Below are 24,079 nucleotides of genomic sequence, written 5' to 3'. Positions count from 1 at the left end.
TGTGTGTGTTTACGCATACAAGTCTTTTAGATTATACACCAGAGGTCTCCAGAGCTTCCGTGGACTCAATTGTACTGGATCATTTTGAGTCTGTAAGTACCGAGGATGTGGACAAGATCCTTGGAAGTGTTAGGAAGACAACTTGCTCTCTCGATCCCTGCCCCTCGTGGCTAGCGGCTCAGGGGGGTTCGGTTGTAACTACAATGTTACACCGCATAATTAATACATCACTTAGGGATGGGCAATTTCCAACCAGCTTGAAATTGGCCATAGTAAAACCGCTGATAAAAAAGCCCTCCCTAGACCCCCTGTTGCATAACAATTATCGGCCTGTATCGCTTTTGCCTTTCTTGGGGAAGGTGACTGAGAGGGCGGTTGCAATCCAGCTTCAATCGATCTTGGATGATACTGATTTTCTAGACCCATTTCAAACCGGGTTCCGGGCAGGCTATGGAGTTGAGTCTGCCATGGTCGCCTTGGTCGATGATCTCCGTCTGGGCATGAACAGGGGTAGCGTGTCCCTGTTAGTGCTCTTAGACATCTCAGCGGCTTTTGATACCATTGACCATGGTATCCTTCTGGAACGCCTGAGAGAGTTGGGAGTTGGGGGCACTGCGCTTCAGTGGTTCCGCTCCTACCTTTCGGGTAGATTCCAGATGGTGCAGCTGGGGGACGTGTGCTCCGATAAGAGGGACCTTACATCTGGTGTCCCTCCAGGAGCCATTCTGTCCCCTATGCTATTTAACATTTACATGAAACCGCTGGGAGAGATCATCCGGAGGTATGGGGCGCGGTGTTATCAGTACGCTGATGACACCCAAATAGTCTTCTCTGTATCTCCGACTGATTCAGTGACCAGGGAGGGCATCTCTCCTCTAGATGCCTGCCTGAACTCGGTAATGGGCTGGATGAGGGAAAACAGACTCAGTTTGAATCCAGAGAAAACGGAAGTACTCGTGATAGGTTCCCCCGGCCCAGGTTTGGAGGTTTGTCCACCTGTCCTGAATGGGGTCACGCTTCCCCTGAAGGACTCTGCTCGCAGTCTGGGGGTGCTCCTTGACTCGTTGCTTCACCTTACATCTCAGGTGGATGTGACGGTCAGGAGCACCTGTTATCAGCTTCGGCTGATACGCCAGCTGCGACCCTACCTGGGCCGGGGGGACCTTGAAACAGTGGTACATGCTCTGGTAACCTCTCGGTTGGACTTCTGTAACGCGCTCTACATGGGGCAACCCTTGTACCACACTCGGAAGCTACAGTTGGTTCAGAATATGGCAGCCAGACTGGTCACTGGTGTCTCCAGGGCCAGTCATATAACACCTGTGCTAAAAGATCTACATTGGCTGCCAATTTGCTTCCGAGCTCAATACAAGGTGTTGGTTATTACCTATAAAGCCCTAAATGGCTTGGGCCCAGGGTACTTGAAGGACCACCTCTCTCCATTCAATCTGCCCCACACACTCAGGTCGGCTGGGGAGCATTTGCTTAGAGTTCCAGAGTCTAGATATGTTGTAACATCACAGAGGGGCTTTTCTATTTCTGCCCCCAAGCTCTGGAACTCACTTCCCAGGGAGCTCCGCTCCTCCACCTCCTTTGACCAGTTCAAAAAGGGTTAAAAAACCCATTTATTCCAACAGGCTTTCCCCTAAACTGCCTTGCAGCTAGTTTTTCCCCTCTTTAATTTGTAATCTCACCGTATTGTATTGTTTTATACGCTGCTGGCAGGACTGTGATTGTGAGATGTATTGTTGATGTTTTTAATCTGATTTTTTATATGAATGTAACTGTATTATTGATTGTTGTTGCCGCTTTGATCTATGAAAAGCGGGATACAAATAAACATATTATTATTATTATTATTATTATTATTATTATTATTATTATTATTATTATCATCATCATCATCATCTCAGATCTGTGGGTTGTACATGGCTACACTACACACAGGAATGACCATTCTCTATTGCTCTAGAGATGGTCATACCTAAGCATCTTCTTACGTTCATATTTTGAGTGAACAGAACAAGGACAGGCAACATGCAGGACTCAGACTGCATGTACATCTTTTTTGACGGTTACTGGAAAATACACCAATTTTTCTTGGTCCCTGTAAAAAACTGCTGAATTTCTATTTCTGTGGTACATCATGCCGCTGGATTCCATAGGCTACTTTAAAACAATCTTTAAAACAAGTATTTGCTGCTAGTTTTAATGGGGATGGATGAGTTGTGGTTTGTTGTCAAAAATTCAGCAGCAAACCATGAAAGATCATTTAAAAAAGAAGCATTTTTTATTTGTTCTAATGGTTTCCCCCCAATTTGCTGTTGAAATTTAGCAGTGCACCAGGGAAGAGGGACACCGTCTCTGTGTTTGGTCCTGGCATTGTGTGAAACAGGGCCCCATAAATAAAGTCCATTTCCCCCGGGATCTTCATTCACCCACTATTCCTGTTCCCAAATTTGCAGTTTTTAAAGTACTGAGTTCAGCTTGTCATTCATGAATAAAGAGAAAAAAATCTAGGTGCTATAAGCCTACAATAAACTTCCATTTTCTCCAATTCTTGATGGGTTTAAGAGGAAAGGGACAGTGGGACAAATTTAAGTTGCTGTCTCCAAAAAGTCTGACAAATGCTCTTTTCAAGTCTAGTCACCAAGTCTTCACTCTACATAGTACAGTGCACTTTTCTGATACCAACCTTTGTTCTGAGGATACTGGATGTTGGTTAGAATCGAAACAGCTACTTAAACCTGTGGTTCTCAAATGGTGGGATGAGACCCCCCCTCGGGGGAGCATGAGACTTGGAGGCCCTGATCTTTCCACACATTTTTTGTATGTAAACTTTATACATGTGTTAAGTTAAATATTGAATTTACTTAAATAAAACTGTTCTAATTTGAACAATGTTATTTCCTTATAAAATGTTAAAATATGAATATACATGATTGTGTGAATAAAAATATGCATGCTTAAATAAACAAAATATTTTAATTCATAAGCTATGTGGAGTTGGGCAGGGCATGAAGTCCACGTGTAAAGGGGGATCCCATGGGTAAAAAGTCTGAGTACCACTGACCTAGGTAATATCTGCTGGGAGTTAATTCCCATGCTATACAAAAAAACTACATTTGAATGCCCATTCATCTGTTTCAAAAGTGATTTTGCCACGTGGCCTTGGGGAAAAGGGCTGCTGCTTTGGAAACACAGGCTCAAGCTTTCTTGAATGCATGGAAACCATTCTTGCATGCTTCTTTGTATGCTGGCCATTACAGTCAACAAGTCTGGAATTCTGCAGTGAAAAATCCCCAAACTGAATACAAACATAAGCATTTGAGTTCCATAAATTTCCTATAATGATAATTTGTGCCTGCAAAGTGTCTGACAGAATTTTACCTTCTATGTAAGTCAGTGGAAGATAGGAAGATATTAAAATGTCGACGTCTATAGAATACACACAGGCCCCTGTTCATAGGACCAGGTTTCTCAAACTATATTATTAACAGGGAATCTATGGGTGGCATTGCTTAAAATGACTACAGATTCTACAACCTGTGTCTTTTTTTAAAACATGTTTACTATCATGTTCCTGTTTTTGACAAAATACCATTAAAAAAAAGATACCATGTTTTCCATTTGCCCAGCCCCACCCATGCATTTTGTGGTTCTAGGATCATGCTTTCCTGCATGAGTGTGTATTCTGAAATACAACCATCTTTCGCTTCCTCTTGCAGCTGGAGAGAAGGACCAGAGAGAGTAAACGAAACCGATTGATGAGAAGGAAAGTTGGTGAGCAATTTTGGGACCAAGACATAGGAAGAAGAATCAGAAGGAAGACTGGGGAGTTTTAATTTATGATACCCTTGCTACAGTCAAGATGCTTTTACAGTTATACTCTCTTAGGGGCTAGAAGAAAAACACAGCACATTCCACACTACTGTCCAGTCTAATTTTTCAGTAGCCAGCTCTTTGCCCAAGGGAAAAGTCAAGAACTCTGAAGTGTCAGTTTTATGTTGTGCAGCAACACGCTTGCCTTCCAAACATGCTTCTCCTCTTTTCCTTTTTGTTATTTTTAGAACAGAACGTTTGAAAGAGATTTCCAGCCAAAAAGTTAAAATGCAAAAAGTGTTCTGTGACAGTCTTTTGTAAAATAGTAATATACATGAACTCTGGGGAATAGGAAGAGTATTCCTAGTATCCAATTCTGCACCTCATTTCACAAGATTTCCTTATCAGCTTTTGTCTGGTTCTTTATAGGCAGGCACTGACTAGGGCAGACCCTCCTTGGGATTGGTTCCTCTTTTTAAAAAAAGGAGGAGAGAGGACCTGGGCCTGCCAATGAACAGCCACTGATTTGTAAAAAAGGTGTAGGAGTGAAAAGTACAAAAAAGGAGGGGATTTGAAAGCAGCTCAGGGGGAAAATGAAGAAGATCAGGGGGAAACCCTCAGCATATTTTGATGGAAACTGAAACTGTTGATCATAGGTAAACTTCATGCTCATGCTTTGAAAAATGGAATTCCCAGTGTTGCTTCCCACACTCAACAGCAAAGCAGCACAAGACTCTTGTAAAGGTGAGTAAGGAGCAGAGGCCCTAGGCGGGCAGCAGTCAGCTAAGTTACAAGCAAAGGTGCTTTCCACTGTGGACTCTCATCCCACCGGGCAGCATCAGGGAGAACAACCATTCCCCACTGCATCACCCTCCAGATACAATGGACTATAATCTCTATTATTACCACCTGGGATGGCCACTGGCCCAGGTGGCTGGTGAGGAAGAGAACATTAGTTCAACATGTCTGGAAAGAACTGTGTTGGGAAAGGCTGATGCTGAATGTGCCCTTGCTTATGATCTGTACTGCAAGCTATTACAATGCAGCTACAGAGTCCTTTTGTTAACAGTATTTCTCATGGCCATATATGGATGCAAGAGTTGGACAATTAAGAAAATGGATAAAAAGAAAATCAATTCATTTGATATGTGGCACTGGAGAAGAGTGCTGACACTGTGGACAGCCAAAAAGACAAGCAAATGGGTCATAGAACAGATTGGGCCTGAACTCTCCCTGGACGTCAAGATGATTAAACGGAGTCTGTCATACTTTGGCCACGTCACGAGAAGACACAGCTCATTAGAAAAGACCATAATGCTAGGAAATGTGGGAGGTAAAGAGAGGAAGACAACAAACTAGATGGATGGACTCCATCAGGGAGGCTATGGGCATGAACCTGTAAGAACTGAGGACAGTAGTGGAGGACAGGAGTATTGGAGATGTCTCATCCACAGGGCAGCCATGAATCAGAATCAACTTGAGGGTATTTAACAACAACAACAACAAACAATATACCCTTTATTTCCCTAACCCAACTTTCCAAACACATTTCAGATTTCTCTTTCTTTTAAATGAGAACACCTCTCAGCTTTCATTTTCAACCATTTCTGTCGGTAGGTCGGCAAAGGCCCAATGCAAACAAGGATACATGACATGGCTACCCAAGGAAACTTGCTTCCTATTGTTCCTTTCTGCTGTAGGACTGACTCCAAAGCATGCACAGGATTAGAGTAAGAAATGGGTGCCTCTCAAGATGTTGTGGTATTACAACTCTTATCACCCCTCTATGCTGGCTGAGGCTGATACAAATAGCAGTTCCACAACATTTCGCATGGTACACTTTCTCCACTCCTGAACCTTTAGACTACTCTGCCCTGGACTCCTCCTTTTAAATCTGCAGGGATGACCATATTTTCAGGGCAACTGTGCTATGCTTATGAATATGACAATTTGCTCTGCAATGTTTTAAAAGCCTCATGAAAAGCCATCAATAGCACCTCACCAGAGTGGAATAGTACACGTTGTCAAATGAACCAAAGCAGGGGTAGGCAACCTGCGGCCCACGGGCCGGATGCGGCCCAGTGAGGCCTTGGGACCGGCCCCAGCCCGGTCCTGCTGCCAATTGCCGCCAGGACTTTTGGGGGGCAATTGTCTATAGAAGCCTCAGAAACATGCATTTATATTAACATTTTTTTAAAAATCAGCAAATTTTTTTTGCGTGCCCTCCATTTTTTTTTAAAAAAAGTGTCTTCCATTTGAAAATTTTGTCCTACATTTGTCCTGGTTTATTTTTATATTTAATTTTTTAAACAAATTATTTAATTATTTATTTTTTGGCTTCGGCCCCCCAGTTGTCTGAGGGACAGCAACCCGGCCCCCGGCTCAAAAAGGTTGCCTACCCCTGAACCAAAGCTACAAAAATACACGATGGGGTTTGCTTCCTCCACCATGGAACAGAGGAAAGATGGGATGGTCGGAATATATGCACAGGACTGCATGATGAAGAGAGGGACAAAGGCAGTAGCAGGACAGGCAGAGGGTATTTATACAGAGACCATTTGATTCAAACATGGTAACCAAAGAGGAGACACTATGTAAATTTGTTCAAAATCCATAATGCAAGGTTCTGGCCCTCAGATGTTGCTAGACTCAAACTCCCCCTCAGTCACAGTCAGCCTGGCCAACTGTGTAACATGATGTAGAGAAATCTTGTAGCATCTTTGAGACTAACTGAAAGAAAGAAATTGGCAGCATGAACTTTCAGTCTACTTCCTCAGATGCATTATAGCTCAATAACATCCAGGTGAAGTCAGATTTTCCACCTTGACCTAACAGTTTAAGTGTCCTCCTGGATGAGACCAATGATAGGTCTAGCTTCCTTTTTCCTATGATGACCACACTTCTGGGAAGTCCAAAATTTATCTAGCTAATAAGAATATAAGAGTTCCGTAGATTTTCATAAATACTCATGTGTAAGTCAATAAGGGATGTGGATGTGGTGGCTTAGTGGTTAAGATGCCAATTCTGACAATCAGAAGATGGGAGGGTTGGCAGTCCGAGGCCCAAGTGTTGTATGATGGGGTGTGCTCCTGTCACTAATTCCAGCTTTTGCCAACCTAGCAATATAAATAGGTACCACTTCGGTGAGAAGGTAACAACATTAGTGCAGTCATGCTGGCCACATGACCAATACATTCGTCTTTGGACAATGCTGGCTCTTCAGCTTAGTAACAGAGATGAGCACCATCCCCTACAGTTGTTTATGACTAGACATTCATGCCAAGGGACTACCTTTGCCTTTTATAAGTCAATACATTTATGCCAACATATCAACCTCAAAAACCTCGGTCAACTTATACATGGACCGATGTGGTAGCTCTGTCTGCTGTGGTGCTGCTTCTGGCCTCTTGTAATGCCTGCTCAAAAACAAAACAAAACAAAACCAAAAATAAAAAAAGGTGAAAAAGGTGATGGTGTGGCTTTTGGGCATTTCCTTATTGTGGTGGTGGGAAGAGTAGAGGGTGCCAGTGGTTCCTTTAAGACAGGATCTCCCCAGATGGACTGAGCTCTCATCACTGTCTGTCCCAGGAGAACCTTAACAAGCACCAATGCCCTCTACTGCCTCCAATGGCCTTTTGCCATGTCTGAGATGAAAAATTGCCATCTTTGTTGTTTCCATGCTATAGCAGAGAAACTACCTTTGTCTGCTGCAGCAGGGAACTCCCAAAGAGCTATAGTGAATCCAAGAAGCCCCATACTGAGTCCCAAGATTTCACCCTCAACATATCCACCGGTTATACCAAAATCTATAATTTTGGTCCCTAAACCTGCCCTTAACTTATATGTGAGATCCACTTATACACAAGTATATGCTATGTGCCTGTCTTTTTGCCTGAAAGCGGTTTGTATTTCACTATAATAAAACATGCAATATCCTCCTGTAAAATATAAGCAGTTATTCTCCTTCTGTAGTACTTTGAGGGAGTAAATTCTGCAGTAAATTCACAACCTGGGCAGAGAATGAATTAGAGGCTTTGCAAAACAAGCTCTTAATTGAGCACTCTTCTGCTCACACTCTGGTAACATGTCAACTTCTTCTTTTTATTTAATCTCATTTCCAAAGAGAATGCAAGAAAAACCACAGCCTTCTTGTGAAGACACTTCCCTCAAAGGAAGTTTTCCATTTAGACAGGAAAAAAAGACTAGTGCAAGAGTACAGTGGAAGTGATGGCAACAGGCAAAACTGCCAGTGGGAACATTTTGTATCAAGAGAAGTTACGAAAACAGAAATAAGATTGGGGGTATGCAACACTATCCAGTGGTTGCTGCACAGACGGGAAACACAAATACCCATGGCCAGCAAGGGGCACTGATGCTGACTTGGAAAACTTCCAACCCGAAAGGCTGCTGAAGTGCCAAAGGCAGAATAGCCTTAATCGCAACATGCACAGCCAGGACCCATACCTGTCTCGAAGGCAAGCATCTGTGTGAGAGGTTTTAATACAAATTTATAACTATGCCAAAGCTTATACATTCAAGACTCCTCCTCCAATATTTTACTGAAACACTAAAAACAGACTTGGGTCCAAAACACACGGCAGAAACAATCCAGTTTGAGATCACTTTAACTGCCCTGGCTCAATACTAGGAAATTCTGGGAACTGTAATTTTGTGAGACTGTAGGTTTATTAGCCTTCTTGGTCAGACAGCTCTGGTGCCACTACAATTCCCTTGATTTCCTAGCACTCATCCAGGGCAGTTAAAGTGGGCTCAGACTGTATTATTTCTGCAGTGTGTTTAGGACCTTGGGAAGAAAAACTGGGTGAGCCCCAGCCCAAGGGTTATCTTCTATTAGGATTCAATGTTAGGTATTGCAGTTTCCCAGTTCCTGAACACTTTAGATTGGTGTGGGTAACTGTAGAGGGCAAGCATATTCAGGAGTAGCCATGCTTGGCCATACAGCAAAATACGACATCAAAAATCCACAAAAGCGCAATACTTTTATTAGCCCATGCAAAAATGCACAAAATACATCATGCAAGCTTCCAAAGCCCCACTGGCTTCTTCATCAGCCAAAGATGTTAAAAACCATACAAGAGGAGGAGGAGGAGAAAAAATGATGTTAAAGTCATAGACCTGTATTTTGTCAAAATATTATTTTGTTCCAGTGCAGAAGAGGGTTATTTTTGTCTCCCCTGGCAGGATCCATTTTTGCCTCATATTCAATGTTGAATCCCTTTAAAAGGATGTGGGGTATTCAGAGAGGGAGGGCTTGTGCAGCAAAACCACAGTGTTTTGCAGAAGTTTTGACCTATTTAGTGTGGGGTTGGGGGCAAAAAATAAAAATCACCATCTTAAAAAACAAACAAACAGAGGAGTCCGCAGGCTTTGGGGAGGCTTGAGGGGCCACAAATCAGCATCCTGAGGGTTGTATGTGGCCTGTAGATCACACTGTGCCTATTCCTGTTTTAGGTTACCCCTCCCCATGACCATCTGTTGAATCGTTACCATTTTTTGCTTCTTTCATTTTCAAAGTATTTGCCAAATTCTGTTACTATTGGATTCTTGGAAGCAGAACATAAACCATGCACACCTGAACGTATTTTGAATGGCATCTGCATTATTGTTTTTTCCAATTGGAAATGCAGTTTTTTTCCTGTGGGTAGTTTTAGTTTTTTTCTGTCACACAATCTACATGTCCCGAAACCTAGTCAAACCCAGCTGTGTAACCTCCTGTGATCAAATTGTGCTCCTGGAAAAACCTTTTACTGAAAGTGACAGGAATTCATCTGGTTGCATTATTTTGATTTTTCATGAAGTACAGTATAGGATATTCTGGCTAGGAGTGGACTGGTAAATGGCAAGAAAAGTACGGGCCTTCTTTACTGTAATGTCTAGGTTGTGGAACTGCCTCCTTAGAGAGGTTCAGTTGATTTTCTCTCCTTCCAGGAATTAGGAAATTTACTCTGGTTTTTAATTGAGGTTTAAAATGTTCTTGCAGTGTGTGTGCTGACTAATTTTATTCTGCATTGATTTACTTTATCATGACAAGACTTTTTAGTGTCTTTCTTCATTTTACTGTGCACTGCTTTAGTGCTCTGAGGATTAAAAAAAAAGCAAGATATAAATTATTTTATTCTCAAATAATGAAGACTGACAAGTGGAAGGCTAGCAGGAAGAATAAGGTTCATGGAGCCCATCTTGAGGGCCTTTGACATGTTACACTGAGCCAATCCAAAGAATATATTTAATGGGGGTCTACATCTAATCAAACTTCCCTGATAAACATGCTGGTACAAACTGCATTTGAATTCACAAATACTCTTGCATTTTGATCCTACTTTTCATGTCAGAGGATTCCCAAACCTCCTAGGTCTCTACTTTAAGAAATATTTAAAATGCAACATGGCCCTAGGAAACAAGAACACCTAACACTGGAAATACTCAATGAAGCAGTTTAGGTTGCAAAGACTTCTTCAGCAAATTCTATCGACTGCATTCAAAATTTCTCCGAAAACTTAAGGACAAAGCGTGCCCCTGAAAATAAAGACAATTCTCAGAAAGCCAACTGCTGCGTCAGAATCTAGAATCCTTGTTAGCGCATTCTGCTGATATGCTGAGCACAAATAGCCTACCACATATGGGGAATAAACGGCCTCTGCCCAGAGAGGACAGATAAAGGAAGAAAAGGGAAACGTTCCAAGTTAAGACACTGTCTCAAGTCGCTCACTGAATTTTTCAGAAGACAGTTCTACAAAGTGTCCCAGTTCTACAGCCAAGTACATTAAGCTAAGCAAACCTAAAACAGTGCTTCATGAGGTTAGCAGACTGCACCCACAGAAACATCAGTTAACAAAACTAAGCACTTCCATGGGGATTGTTCAGTGGTGGAGCATGATCTCCTCCTGGACTCTTCACAGACTATGTTCTGCATATGACCGTCTCAGCAAAAGAGGCCAACAAATGACTCTTTACTATTTCCTAAGAGGATTGTACCCACCAGTCATGCAAAACACCCCAGAGGGGCTGAGACTGACTCCACACATATTATCAAGTCTACACATATTATCAAGTACCTCCATATACCCACCTGAAGCCCATTCCATTCTCTTTAAAGGTAAAGGCAGTGGCTTTTCAAAGTTTAGCATTATAAATTATGAGGGCTAGGATCTCTGCCCTCCTCCCTAAAATGGTATTTGTTAATGGCATGGACTGATACACTGGACAATCACAATCTATGACACAAGTGAGCTAGTCAAAAATATACTAATAGTTCTTTTCTGGAACAAGAAGCAAATTTGTAGTCATAGCCATTTCAGAGTCAAGGTCTGGACCAGGAGGTCAAGAGCAAGTAAGCTGGGAGAGGCTTTCAATGTGATGCACCTGTTTACTGCCAGCTTGTTTATCAACTGTATAAACCAAGAGTTATTTAAATATGCCATGAATATGATAATCTGTGAAAGGATTTTCACCACCATGTCACAGTCAGATAACATAAAGAAATTAGAAAGACAGGCTGGATACAAATGGAACAAATACCTGAATAGCTGAAGGTAGCAAAGGACTGTGGGTGTAAAATGACAGGAAAAAAAGAAAGGGGACTGTAGGGCAGTTTAGAATACAGTGAAAGGTCAGGTCTGACAGGAAAAGGTTGCAGGTCACAATTAAGATGAGTGTGTGCTCTCAAAAATGCTTTTGCTGATGCTCTCGTATAGGGGAGTCAACAGTAAACTAAAAGGATGTGTGTGAATATATGAAGCTGAAGAGATTGAAACCACTTGCCTGCATTTGTCTCTTTCTCATAATGCCTCTGCTAGATGCAGAGGGGGCGACTATCTTCTATGAGGGTTCCTTCTAGTGTCTGGGGGCAATGAACAAGAGCATCATTATGAGGGTCTGCAAAGCATTAAGGTGAAAACCCCACAGAGCATATTGCCAGATGACTTCAGCAAACCACAGTGAAAAGTGTACAGCACAGATCCATGGCAAGGTTAAGGAAGTCTTCACTTTTCCACCACTCACTCTTTCAACACTTGCAAATTACAGACAAGTTCCATTAACTTGAGGGGATCTGCTCTTTTGTCAGTTCTTGCCTACAAGGCTTGTTTAGGACTTCTTTCACACTCACATACACGATCCCAAGCCTTGCCTCTATGGAAAGGGTAAATCCCTCCTTGAATTAATAGCACTTGTCACAGTAATTTGCAAGCTTTGGACTACTCATGTGCACACATTGCTTGTGCGAAGTGACCTCAGAGTGGGGTAAAAGATGCCAAGCCAACTATGAAAGCTTGGGACCCCCCCACACACAGTTCACTGGGCAAACAGTGCGCACATGCATGCTGTCCAAAGCAAGTGCTGCTCAGCATCTTTCCCGGCTCATCTGCGTTCAGTCTGTGGTGCTTTTGAGATTGTAGGCAGTGCTCCTTTAATCTGCGTTGAGTTGTTAGTGGTGCCTGTGAGATTGTGAGACTGGGCAGTACATCTCTTACAGTATTACTGTACCGTATTACAGTGCAGGACATTAAAGGGAAGCTTTTGTTCATTTTACTTTACGTGTGTGTGTGTATTTATAGATAGATAGTTATAGTATTTACCTTTCGCCTCCATTCAAAAGTGATATATAGCACATTGTTTCCGTTTTTCAATGTCCAAATGCATTTGCAAGCTAAAGACCGCTTGGCTTCCACTTTTCAACCAATTCCTTTTTCTGATAGTGCTCTAATCCCTAACCTGCCAGATAAACTCTGATCTCTAACCATGCATTCCACTATCATAGAAAAGGGGAACTTTTTTCTTCTGTTGGGGGCACAACCTGGTGGTAGGCAGGCTGTCCTACCTTGCCCTCTTTCTGCCTAAAATTCCCTTCCCTAACTTTGCCACAATCTTTCTCCCTGCTCACAGGGAGGTGGTGGGGCAAATAATTCTTGCCAGAGGTCTGAATTGATAGCTGATAGTGAGCTTAGCATGGTGTAGTGGTTTGAGCATCCAAGTATGACTCTGGAGAGAAGGGCACAAATCCCCATTGAGCCATGAAACCCACTGGGTGACCTTGGGCAAGTCACACTCGCTCAGCCTCAGAAGATGGCAATGGCAAACCCCCTCTGAAGAAACATCCCAAAAAAAAAAAACCTGTGATAGTTACATTAGGGTTGCCATAAGTCAGAAACAGCTTTTAAAATCAAGCTAAAGACCATAGGCTGCCAGGCACCACCACCCCTTCTACAGTTAACCTGCTAAATGATCAGATGTAGGGCAGGATGAAGGGGTAGCATAAGAAAGTAAGTATGGCAAAACCTAAGGATATTAGAACTGAGATCATGGCTTTGGAAATACAATAGATCATAATTGCAAAAAGAGGTAACATTTATGGTGACAAAAATCAAAACAGGTTCAAGGGCTTCCTAAAATCCTGGACCTTGCAGGCAAGATCAAATCATATAGGGACTACAACTGCATGGGGGGGGGAGCAAACCATCATGATTTTATAATGCTGACTTTTGACCAAAGTAGTCTTGAACCATAGCAGTAAACAAGTCAGAAGCTTGCAAAGGGCAGTGTTTGCTCAGATTAGGCCTAAAATGATTGGAAGCTCATTGTGGTATGATAAAACCCATCCCTGCCACCCTCCAATTCATGTTTTCCTATTCAGTCACATGGGAATCCTAATTTGGGGGACTAGGTCAAAAGGACCATGCTTGAAGAGGGTATCGAGCATTCAAATACAGTCGCCCCTCCTAACTTGCAGATCTTGGATCCACGACCTTGGAAATCTGTGGAGGAGTGACATCCACTATTTTTGATGGGCACACATCCCATTCAAGCCTATGAAGCTTGAATATGCCTCTGTTTTTGTGGGAGGCAGGCAGAACGGATCCCTGCAAAAACAGAGGGCCAACTGTACTTTCACCCACATTTATGTCTCTCTTTCTGCTACAAATCCAAAGAAACCTCAAGCATCAATTAATAAAATTAGGGTTTTTCTTCTGAATCAATTTTTCTCTCCACATAATCAAATCATGCTTATGTAAATTAAGCTCATCTGTCTTGGTAATATCAATGTACTATTTTGAGACTGCAAAACACCTGAGATTAATGTCCAAAATTTCAGATACACCAGATGCAAGCTACTTAGGGCTCAGCCTTTATAGCAAACACATTCAGGTTTCAGGCTCTATCTGCATTGTCCAGTTTTGGGACCTTCTCCCTCTACTGAGCTTGTTTGGTACCTTTACAGGTCCCCATGAACCTCAGGGCTTTCCCCCTTCCTGCTACAAAGGACAAGCTTCAACTGCAAGGTAGCATACGACAAAGGTGGTGTGAAGTGATAAGCTGGGCAAGTCTGATTCAAACCAGGCAATTCACACACAGCTAATGGAAAGCTGCAAAAGTGGCCCTATGGGGGAAAGGGTAAAAACTTGAGTGTCCTTTTTAGCAGTGGTCAGAGATAGGAACTGAATAAAATAGCACTGGGGCATTCGAGCATATGCGGGATTTGCCTTATGCTGGGGTGGTGGTGTCCCGAATAGATCCCCTGCATAAGGCAAGGCTCCACTGTTTATGGACAGAACTGCCAGATCCACTTCTATGCCATCTTGAATCAAACTAGACTGGCAGGGCATCATCCATTCAAAAAAGGTAGTTAATTGCTGAGGATGTACTTAAAAGACAGACTTGTTCACTGAAGAGTAACTGCAGTGGAATTTCTCAAGGATTATTCTGGAGACTCATTCTTTATTCAGTATTTGCTGGCGGCCTTGGAAAGGAAAGAAGTAAACTGGGAAGCGTTGTTGATGCAGAGGCGGATTTGCAAATTAGGTAGAATGAAGATGACCTCAGGCACTGGAGGAAACAAAATTTAGTAGGGCAAAGTGCAAGGAGACATAGTCAGGGGACTAAGTGTAAATCTGTCTGGAGGCACCAGCTGAAAGCAAAAGAGGAACACTGGTATTGCAGGATCTCCGTCATTCTTAACGCAGTACTGAGCGGGTGGTAAGGTCGCAGCAAATGCTCAAGCAAGGCATTTTCAATACTGTTCAAGATGCATCTAACCACCGTTTATGCAAAGGACTAGTTCGGCATTCTTTGGACACTCGTGTTCACAAAACAATTCATCTGAATGTAATGCAAGAAGAGACTGTTAGCAGGACTGCAGCAACAAAGAATTTCTTTCCCAAAACAAAGTGCAAAATGATGGATCTTTCTAGTTGACAGAAATGGGTGTGGCATATTGTTATATGCAAAGTTCATATACAGCAAGACTGCTCCTTCCTTCTCATGCTTTTTTATAGCCAGAGAACAACTGGTCAGTATGTTTGGGCTTTAAAAATCATTTTGGTTGTCACTGCTTAGAAGAGCTTTAGGCTCACTGTGGAAAGCTCACTAAAAACTTTAGTACTGTGTGCTGTGGTGGTGAAAAGGGCAAGATACTGTTTGGAATTATTAAGAAACACTGGTATGCTGTAGTCCTCCAGTTACCCTTCTACAAGAGGATCCTTTGGGAGGTAAGAGAAAAAACAACTAAAAGGAAAGGAGGAGATTTAGTGGCACATCTTTCCTAGAAACAGAGGTGGAAGAAGTATCTTTTTCAGTTTACAGGCAAAAGACAGATGAGTCTGTGGAGAATGTGAAACATGAGTAAAGGGAAGTCATTCTCTTGAGAGATTAACATTCCTGTTCACCCAACAAAACCAACTGTTAATACAGAAAGGAAGTGAGCAAAACATGCAGTAAATTTATAGAATTATTTCTAAAATATGTGGCAGTGCCCACTAGCTAAAATAATCCCATGGCACACAGGCCATGTTGGCTGCAGGGTTCTGGGATTAGCGATCTGAACAAGTAACTTTTCAAAATTCTGGTGTAGTGAGACTGAACTTGGTTGCTCCTAAACCAGGGATGGGGAACAGGTAGCCCATGATCCCTCACCATTAGCCATGCTGGAGGCTGCATCTTCCCCACCCCTGGCATTACACATGACTGAAGAGAATTTCAAAATGGACATTAAATGGATTGAGGCAACAGGTGAAATTATTTATATTTGTCTGACACACTTTAACCATCCGCGCCTGGCTCTTGGCCTAGTCCCAGTTCCTTCAGAAGAGCTGTGTCACAAGAAAAGTTGCGAAGTCATGTTTTCTCCAAGAGCTGAGTCAGTAAAAGCAGGGCGTGCCATGAAAAGCTTCCATGAAGTGCTTTATCTTGGGACCACAGCTGAAGGCAGCAGGAGGCAAACCTTACACTGCCCCCTGCTGAACACTGTGAAGAATGACTACTTAATATTAGGCGGGAAAGTCTGACATGAAAACAGCAAAGAGCTCAAAAGTGTTAACAAAAAGGTACACTGTAGGAAGAGATCAACTTCATAACCCAAACAATAGCTTAGGCTCACAACAACTCATTGAAATCCTCCACCTAACTGCCAACCAGCTGGCTACTCCCAACTACAGCAGAGCCTGTCAATCAGTTGTTGAATGGTGAGTCTAAATCAGGGGTAGGCAACCTTTTTGAGCCGGGGGCCGGGTTGGTGTCCGCTCAGACAACCGGGGGGGGGGGGGGGGGGGGGCGAAGCCGGGGCGTGGAGCGCTCCCCCCCGCGGCGCGGGGGCCGCATGCTGGAGCGGAGCCCCCCCGGGGGCGGAGCTTCCACCCCCAAGGCCATGCCACCTCCTCTTTGCCGGCCCCGTGCGGGGCCCCAGGCCCTGCAGAGGCCAGGGAAAGAGCGGGCGGCGGACCGCCAGCCGCTGGCAGGCCTCCCCGTCTTTGCTGGCCCCTGCAGCCCAGGGCCCCGCTGCCGCCGTCAGAGCCCTCTGGAGGGCCCCTGCGACGGCAACGGCCTCCCAGCGGCCCCCTGGGAGGCCAGTTGCTGTCCAGGAACCCTCCTGAGGGCCCAGGACAGCCAACGGCCTCCCGGGGCCCCTGCCGTCGCGGGAAGCCCTCCTGGAGGGCCCCCCCCAGCGACGGGCAACTTGCCCCAGGGGCCCGCTGCCCGTCGCAGAGCCCTCCGGCGGCCCCCGCGCGGCAACTGGCCTCCCAGGGGCCCGCTTCCTTCGCCGGAGCCCCGGAGGGCCCCAGCGGCGGCAACTGCCTCCCAGGGGGCCCGCTGCCCGCCGGAGCCCTCCCTCGAGGGCCCCAGGGCGGCGCAACTGGCCTCCCAGGGCCCCGTTGCGGTCCTCGCGAGCCCCGTTTCCGAGGCTCGCGAGCCCCCCGAGGAGGCCCAGGGGAAAGAGGCGGAGGGCCGCCGGCGAGCGCCGGCGGCCTCGCCTCCTTCGCGCCCCCGAGGAGGCCAGGAAGGGGCGAGGGCTCGCGCCGCGAGCGCCGCGCCTCCCTCCTTCTTGCCCCCGCGGAGGCCCAGGAAAGGGCGAGGGGCTCGCAGGCGAGCGCCGCGGGCCCTCGCCTCCTCCTGGCCCCGAGGAGGCCGGCAAGAGGCGAGGGGCCGCAGGCGGCGCGCGCGCCTCGCCTCCTTCCTGGCCCCCGCAGGAGGCCAGGACAGAGGCGAGGGGCCCGCCGGCGAGCGCCACCGCCTGCTCCGCCTCCCTCCTGGTCCCCGAGGCGGCCAGGAACGAGGCGAGGGGCTCGCCGGCGAGCGCCGCTGCCCGCCTCCTCCTGGTCCCCGAGGAGGCCGGAGGAAAGAGGCGAGGGCTCGCCGGCGAGCCGCCGCGGCCTCGCCTCCTTCCTGGCCCCGCGGGGACCAGGAAGGAGCGAGCAGGCCGGCGGCACGGCCGGGGGCTCGCCTCCTCTGGCCCCCGCCCGGGGCCCGAAAGGAGGGAGGAGGATGCCAGGGAGGCGGGGAGGTTGGCGCGGCCGCGCCCAGAAGCGCCGCCTCCCTGCAGCCCCTCCACTTCCAGGCCTCGCTGCCCTCCCCCAGAGGCCCGCTGCGCGCTCGGAGCCCCGTTTCGGGGCCCGGAGGCCGCAGCGGCCCCCCCCCCCCCCCGTAATGGGCGCCGCCATTTTGCCCTCAAAATGGCGGCCGAAATCTCGCGCGTCTTTTTGGTCGCGCGAGACTCCGCCACCATTTTGAAGAGCAAAACGGCTGAAGCCGCCGAAATCGGCGGCGATTTCGCGGCAAGAGGGAGCGGGATCCGGCCCGCAGGCCGGAGGTTGCCGACCCCTGGTCTAAATATAGATAAATCCCATTGACTCAATGGGTTTACTCCAGCTGGACAAAAAAGAAGGTTTAGGCTTTTTTCTCCCAATTCCATCATAAACAGATTTTGCAACACCTCCCCTCTTCTTTTTTAAAAAAGCAGTTTGTCAACATGTGTCCAAGAGTGCAGTCCAAAACTATTTTTTACAACTATCCCTGTGAATATATCCTTCAGAGTCACTTGTTGTATTTCCTAGGGTTTTCTTAGGCAAGAAATACTCAGAGATGTTTTTGCCAGTTCCTTCCTCTGAAATGTAGCATACAGCATCTAGTAGTCATTGGTAGTCTCCCATCCAAGTACTAACTAGTTTAGCTTCCAAAATCAGACAAGAACTGGTGCCTTAGGGTAATAAGGCCCTAGTCTCACATAAAATATGCTGTATAGGTAGAATCCAAAATAACCCGAGCATATTAATATTATCACTTTTTCTATTTCTAGTCTATTTACACAGACACAGCCAAAACCATAGAACCCCATACAGAAAATGAAGGTAGTACACTTGGGGGTAACCCCTAAGTCTGCAGGAATACAAAACCCTAAGAGAAGGAAGTTTCCTGCAGAAACACAGCCCAAGGCTATGTGTGTGGGACACAAAACTAACAAACTGAGCAGCAGGGGATGGCACATAGATGGGGACGGTAATGGCATGGAGTCCCTGGACAAGGAGGAAAGTGAAGCATTCCTGGTGAGAAGTAATTTTAAAACATCCCCAGAAATGGAAATGAGAGCTACCCAAAGACACAAATGGGAGAAATCCAAAAATTTATTGTACCAAGGACAGGCACAAGCCTGTGTACAGCCAAGCTCACCAAATGAAAATCAAAATGAAAAATAGAAAAGGAAGAGGAAACTACCAAAGCAGCTCAACTCAATGGCATGGAATGCTGAGTGATGCAGAGAAAAAGGAAAACCCTGGGGTGAGGAAGCATGGATAGGAATGACTGGAACTTCAGTCATTCCACATACAACATTTTGTTGCAGAATTCTTGTACAAAATTAGTCTGCTATAACTCAGGTTCCCTGGAGCACAGGTGCTCTCAAGGGTTTATTCACAGAGTGACTGTAAATGATACAGGCTCACTTTTGCATGAGATGAAGGGGCCAATCACAGAGTTACTTACTATCCAATTGTGCCTTCCTATGCTGATCAATCATCATGTACCAATCAGCGGTTGCTTCTAACCATCTAACATTGTGGGTTTGATACTACTGCTGCAATATTTAAAGGACACCCCAAGAGATATATATTACTAATGCACAAGGTCTGACTGCCTTTATTTAAGGCCAGTTATGGAATTAGCATGCATGTAAAGACAGACTGGCATAGAAATAGGCATTTTTGGAGAGCACTCTCCACTTCCCTTGCTATACAGACTTGCCATAAGTTCAGCTTGCTTAAAGCAGAAAGAGTTAGGGAGATATAAAGAATAAATGCATATGTACAATAAGTGTCAACAAATTTAAAACAGCTATTCATCTTCATCCAAAACCTATAGGATAAAATGGAAAATTTCAAACTGCCATCCAGCCAACATTAACAATAAAGGAATCATATTGATATGTCTTTGAAAGTTTCCCAAAGCTGTGGTTGCAGCCAGCATTTCAGTTCAAGGAGATGCAAGGGCCACACACAGTGCCTCTCTTTTAAAATGTGAATAAGCAGGAATTTAACCAGTGATATTGTTCAAACCTGGGGCTATGATTACAAGCATCCAAACAAGCCATGATCACAAACCAGGTTTAAAACAGGAGTTGTGATTGGCTTGGAAAGCCCAACTTCTTGGGCTTAACTAATGTCATAAATGCTGGCATGCAATGGTTACAAATCCTTATTTGTTTACTGCTGGAGAAAAGAAGGAATTAGTTTTGTGCATATGTTATGTTCTATTAAGCCAGGATTCCGTTGGTTGAAAACAGTGAGTCAAAAAAGCAAATAAACTGAAGTTGATGGGGACCAAATGTTGACAGACAGTAACCATGTTCAAATTCCTGTCAGGAGAACAGCCTGCTACAATATCAGTCCATGTTCACCATTTTATCAACTCTACAAGTACAACATCTGATACCAGTCTTTTTAATAACTCCATTTGTCTGGTTCCCTGCTCCAGATTCAACAGTATGTGGTTAAGCTGATCTCTACTGCATATATTGATACTGAAATGCTTAAGCCACAATAGTCAATGCAAATTTGACACATTTCTCCTTGCTATGTATGGAGCTCAAGAAACGCTCAACCTTTTCTAGGTACAAATGAGGGTTTACTTGGAAAAACCGATGATGAGTAACACAGTGGTCAGCAGTCTCACCACTGCTACCTAGCAGGAAACTTTTATCTTCAGTCTACTTCTCGTAAGAGCGACTAGGTCACTGTCCTTTCTAGTAAGTGAATCTGTGCTATGGGAAAGGAGTGATAATAACAACATTTATTTCTTACTCATATCTCTTAATGGATTGAGGTGGGGAACAACAACAGACCAACAAATACATGTCAGTTAAAACACAACTTCAGTTAAAACATATGTCAATTTAAAAAGACAAACAATATTTGTTTGTCATTTAATACATACTAAAACAATCTACATTTAAAATTCAGAATTTAAAACTTATAGTTTTAAAATCATCTGATAGGCCGGTAAGAAGAGATTAGTTTTCAATGCTGTTTTAAATTCAGACAGTGTATTCAGTTGTCAAATCTCTTCTGGCAGGCCATTCCACTGTCTAGGTGTGGCTGAAGAAAAAGTCATCTGGCTGACAGTTGCCAACTTTGTCCTGGCTGACTGAGTAAATACCCACCCGACGATCTGAGTGCATAGAGTGGATTATATGGAAGGAGGTGATCCTGTAGAATACCTAGACCCAAACTATGTAGGGCTTTAAATGTAATAACCAACACTTTGTACCTTGCCTGGAAACTACCCCAAAGCAGTGTAGGGAAAGCCTGGGAGTTTAAAACCAAAGGCTTCTACAAGAATTAGAGGTGTGTTATGCATGAAACAAAAGGGATGCTTCAGGAAACATTTCAGAAATGTAGTCAGAGCATAATTTCAAGACCAGGGAATCTACTAGGTATTTTGAACTATAACTCCCATATATCCTTACCATGGGCCATGATTAATGGGACTAATGGGAGTTACAGGCCAAACTTTTTGGGAAGCCAAAGCCGACTTATGCTTTTAAAAATGCTTCTGAGATTAAAATAGACTGGAACTGGCAAAACTGGCCTGCATGCTTCCTAGGGGGTGCAGGGGTCATTTTTATTGAATTATAAATGAAAATATCTCAGAGACTCCAAAACAGCCCAGGGGGTGAGATGCAGCCCAAGGACCACACTTTGCCTATTCTGGGTTTATGGGAGTCATCATTGCCACTAAAATCACAGATGGTCTCATGGGTTTAGATCATCTTCTACCAGGTAGACATACAAGTCTATGATCACATTTATAATCCTAAACTGGCGGAGATAGCCTTTTGACAGTTATTCATGCTCTGGATAACTTAGAATACAACACTATACATGGAGCTATCTTTGAAAATGGTCCAGAAACTTCAGCTAGTACAAAAAAGGAAGGCTGGCCTGTTAATGAAGATGAGCAATCACAATATTTCAAGGGAGTGAAAAAAAACAAACAACAGGAAAAAGTGCTTTCTTTTCACTGGCAAGCAAAAACATTTTTATATAAGCAAGCTTTTAATGGTTAATCAGGGGATGTTCTTAATATGGATGTATGTTTTACCTGTTTTTAACTTTTGTATGATTTTAATCAGTTTTATAGTGTTTCAGTGTGGTGATTTTAAATTGGCTTTAAAACAGCTTCACTGGCTACCAGTTCATTTCCAGGCAAAATTCAAAGTGTTAGTCATGACCTATAAAGCCCTATACCAGTGATGGTGAACCTTTTAGAGGCTGAGTGCCCAAACTGCAACCCAAAACCCACTTATTTATTGCAAAGTGCCATGTCCCTCTGGCTTTCAAGTAACAAACTCTGTGCTGGGGTGACGGCACATGTGCCCACAGAGAGGACTCTGAGTGCCACCTCTGGCACGCGTGCCATATGTTTGCCATCACTGCCCTATACGGCTTAAGTTCAGATTTTTGAGAGACTGTATTCTCCCTATATGAACATGCCAGAGCCTTAGGATCTTCAGGGGAAGGCTTTCTCTCAGTCCCACCACCATTGCAGGCTTGCTTGGTGAAGACAAAAGAGAGAGTCTTCTCAGTGGCTGCTCCCACCCTCTGGAATGCCCTCCCACAGGAGGTTAGGTTGGCACCCTCCCTGATTTCCTTTCATTAGCAAGCAAAAACTGTTTTATTCAGGAAGGCTTTTAATACATAATAATGGGATGTCTTTTATATGGGGTGTGTGTTGTAGTTATAATTTGTATTTTTTAATGTATGTAATGTACTATTTTCATTTGATGTTTTTAAATGTTTCTAAAACTTTTATTGTAAAGTTTTAAAAAATGTTTTTATTTGTGAGTCGCCTTGGGTTCCTTTCTGGGAGAAAGGAAGCATAAAATGGAATAAGCACTGTTATGGAAAGAAGCTGTTCAGACAGCAAGTGGGAAGGAAGAGGAGGGAAAGTGACAAAAAGGGGAAGCCACCAAGATCTACAAACAGCAGCACCCCCAGGAAGAGGAGGATTGCTTCTAACATGCTGATCGCCAGGCCCCATTTTCACTTGCCTACCAGACAATTGGATTCTTGTACTCTTGCTGTAAGCATTCAAAGAACAGTTGTCAAGGACTACATACTGGTTATTGAGTGTGCAAAGGGATCTTGTGGAACCTTTAAGGCTAAATGGAAGAAAGAAGTTGGTGGAAAGAGTTTTTGTAGTCTTGAGTGTCCTTCCTCAGATGCATGGGGTGGAGTGGAAAATCCAGGAACAGACCTATATAGCATTCTCTGTGTGGGAATGTACATAGGAATGCAAAAACTTTGTGGGTGTGGAGATAATGTGACAAGTTCAGTTTTATCGGTGATTGTTGGAAGGATGTTGCCTAAAGTCAAGGGAATGGATAACCATATAAATATGCATTGGGATGTAGTGTGGGAACCAAAAAGAAGACATGATGAATTGGCTAAGACAGCCATTGGGTTAATAAACAAAATCTATAATAATGAGGTCTAGTATCATGCATAAATAGCTCATCCAATATTTTGCACCTATTTGATCTTAAAATTTGCAGGACTTCAAGGAGAACAAGAGGACAGAAATTTCTTTCAATTCTAGTGCCACCTGCTGTCCAACCTCTAAAAGGACAATCTGCCAGAAGGCAGGACTTACCCACAGCCCGGAACAAGCAGGCCCCATCTTCCTTCATCTGTTTTATGATGAACCCTTTCTTCTCTCTCAGCGCCTTCTCGAACCTGTGTTCCTGCTGGTGACAGGAGGGGCAGATGTCAGCAAGTTAGACAGCATCCCCAACCCGCAAACTAGGGAGGAGAATATATCTTATTTTCTCTCTAGCCACACAGGGAACCATTCCCCAACAAGGGGAACCCTCTTGAAAATCCACTCTAGAGAAGAAAGGTATGCCATGCATGGCTCCATTGCTCTCTAAAGGGTGAACCATGATAAATGTGACATTTATCACAGCTTCTGTGCTTATCAGTGGAGAACAGAGTGCAGGTTAAGTCCTGACAGTGATCCAACTGTGACAAGATTTAGTAGGGAATGACAACATTAGTGCTTCATTCCTATGCTCATAGATCAACTCATAGGAAGAAGCTCTTCTGTGACTGTAATTGCAGTATCTCTAACTCCAGAAAATACTGCAGACATCTGAACAAAAACAAACTGACCAACAGAGGAAGTCGTGTAGCACAAAGCATATCTCCATCCCTCATGATTAGAAATACACATGTGGTATTACACCCATAACTTCCTCCAATCTGCAATGCTTTTAAAAATCAATGTTTCCCTGTCAGGCTATGTATATATTTCTTCCATATCCTCCTAGCCAGTCAGCCTGTAAAACCATTATTTGTGTAATTCTGCCACTTCAAACCTGAGGACTAGATGCTTGCTTTTTCAAACAAAATGAAATCATAATCATATTGCAAATTTTGCTCAAATTGCATAAGGCTAGCAACATTGGATGACTGGCAGT

General features: G+C 44.2%; 1 protein-coding gene across 4 annotated transcripts in view; it reads right to left on the bottom strand.

Annotated features, from left to right (window-relative positions):
- The window catches only part of OTUD5 (OTU deubiquitinase 5), a 55,461-nt gene that overhangs the window by 18,769 nt on the left and 12,613 nt on the right, over positions 1–24,079 (bottom strand). For 2 of the 4 annotated variants that reach the window (XR_006101942.1, XM_042449506.1), the window contains exon 2: positions 23,254–23,347. The exons of 1 other annotated variant lie outside the window; for it this stretch is intronic. Coding sequence is in view for 2 of the 3 variants with exons in the window: in XM_042449506.1 (XP_042305440.1) it covers positions 23,254–23,347 (94 nt within the window). In the remaining variant the exon portion in view is untranslated. The remainder of the gene's footprint in view (positions 1–23,253; positions 23,348–24,079) is intronic. One more of the 4 variants, XM_042449507.1, reaches the window with a different exon arrangement.

This window comes from Sceloporus undulatus, chromosome 2, assembly GCF_019175285.1.
Source record: "Sceloporus undulatus isolate JIND9_A2432 ecotype Alabama chromosome 2, SceUnd_v1.1, whole genome shotgun sequence".
In the NCBI taxonomy this organism is placed as follows: Eukaryota; Metazoa; Chordata; class Lepidosauria; order Squamata; family Phrynosomatidae; genus Sceloporus; species Sceloporus undulatus.
The sequence above is the reverse complement of the archived record's forward strand: the minus strand, read 5'-3'. Positions and strand labels throughout refer to the sequence as shown.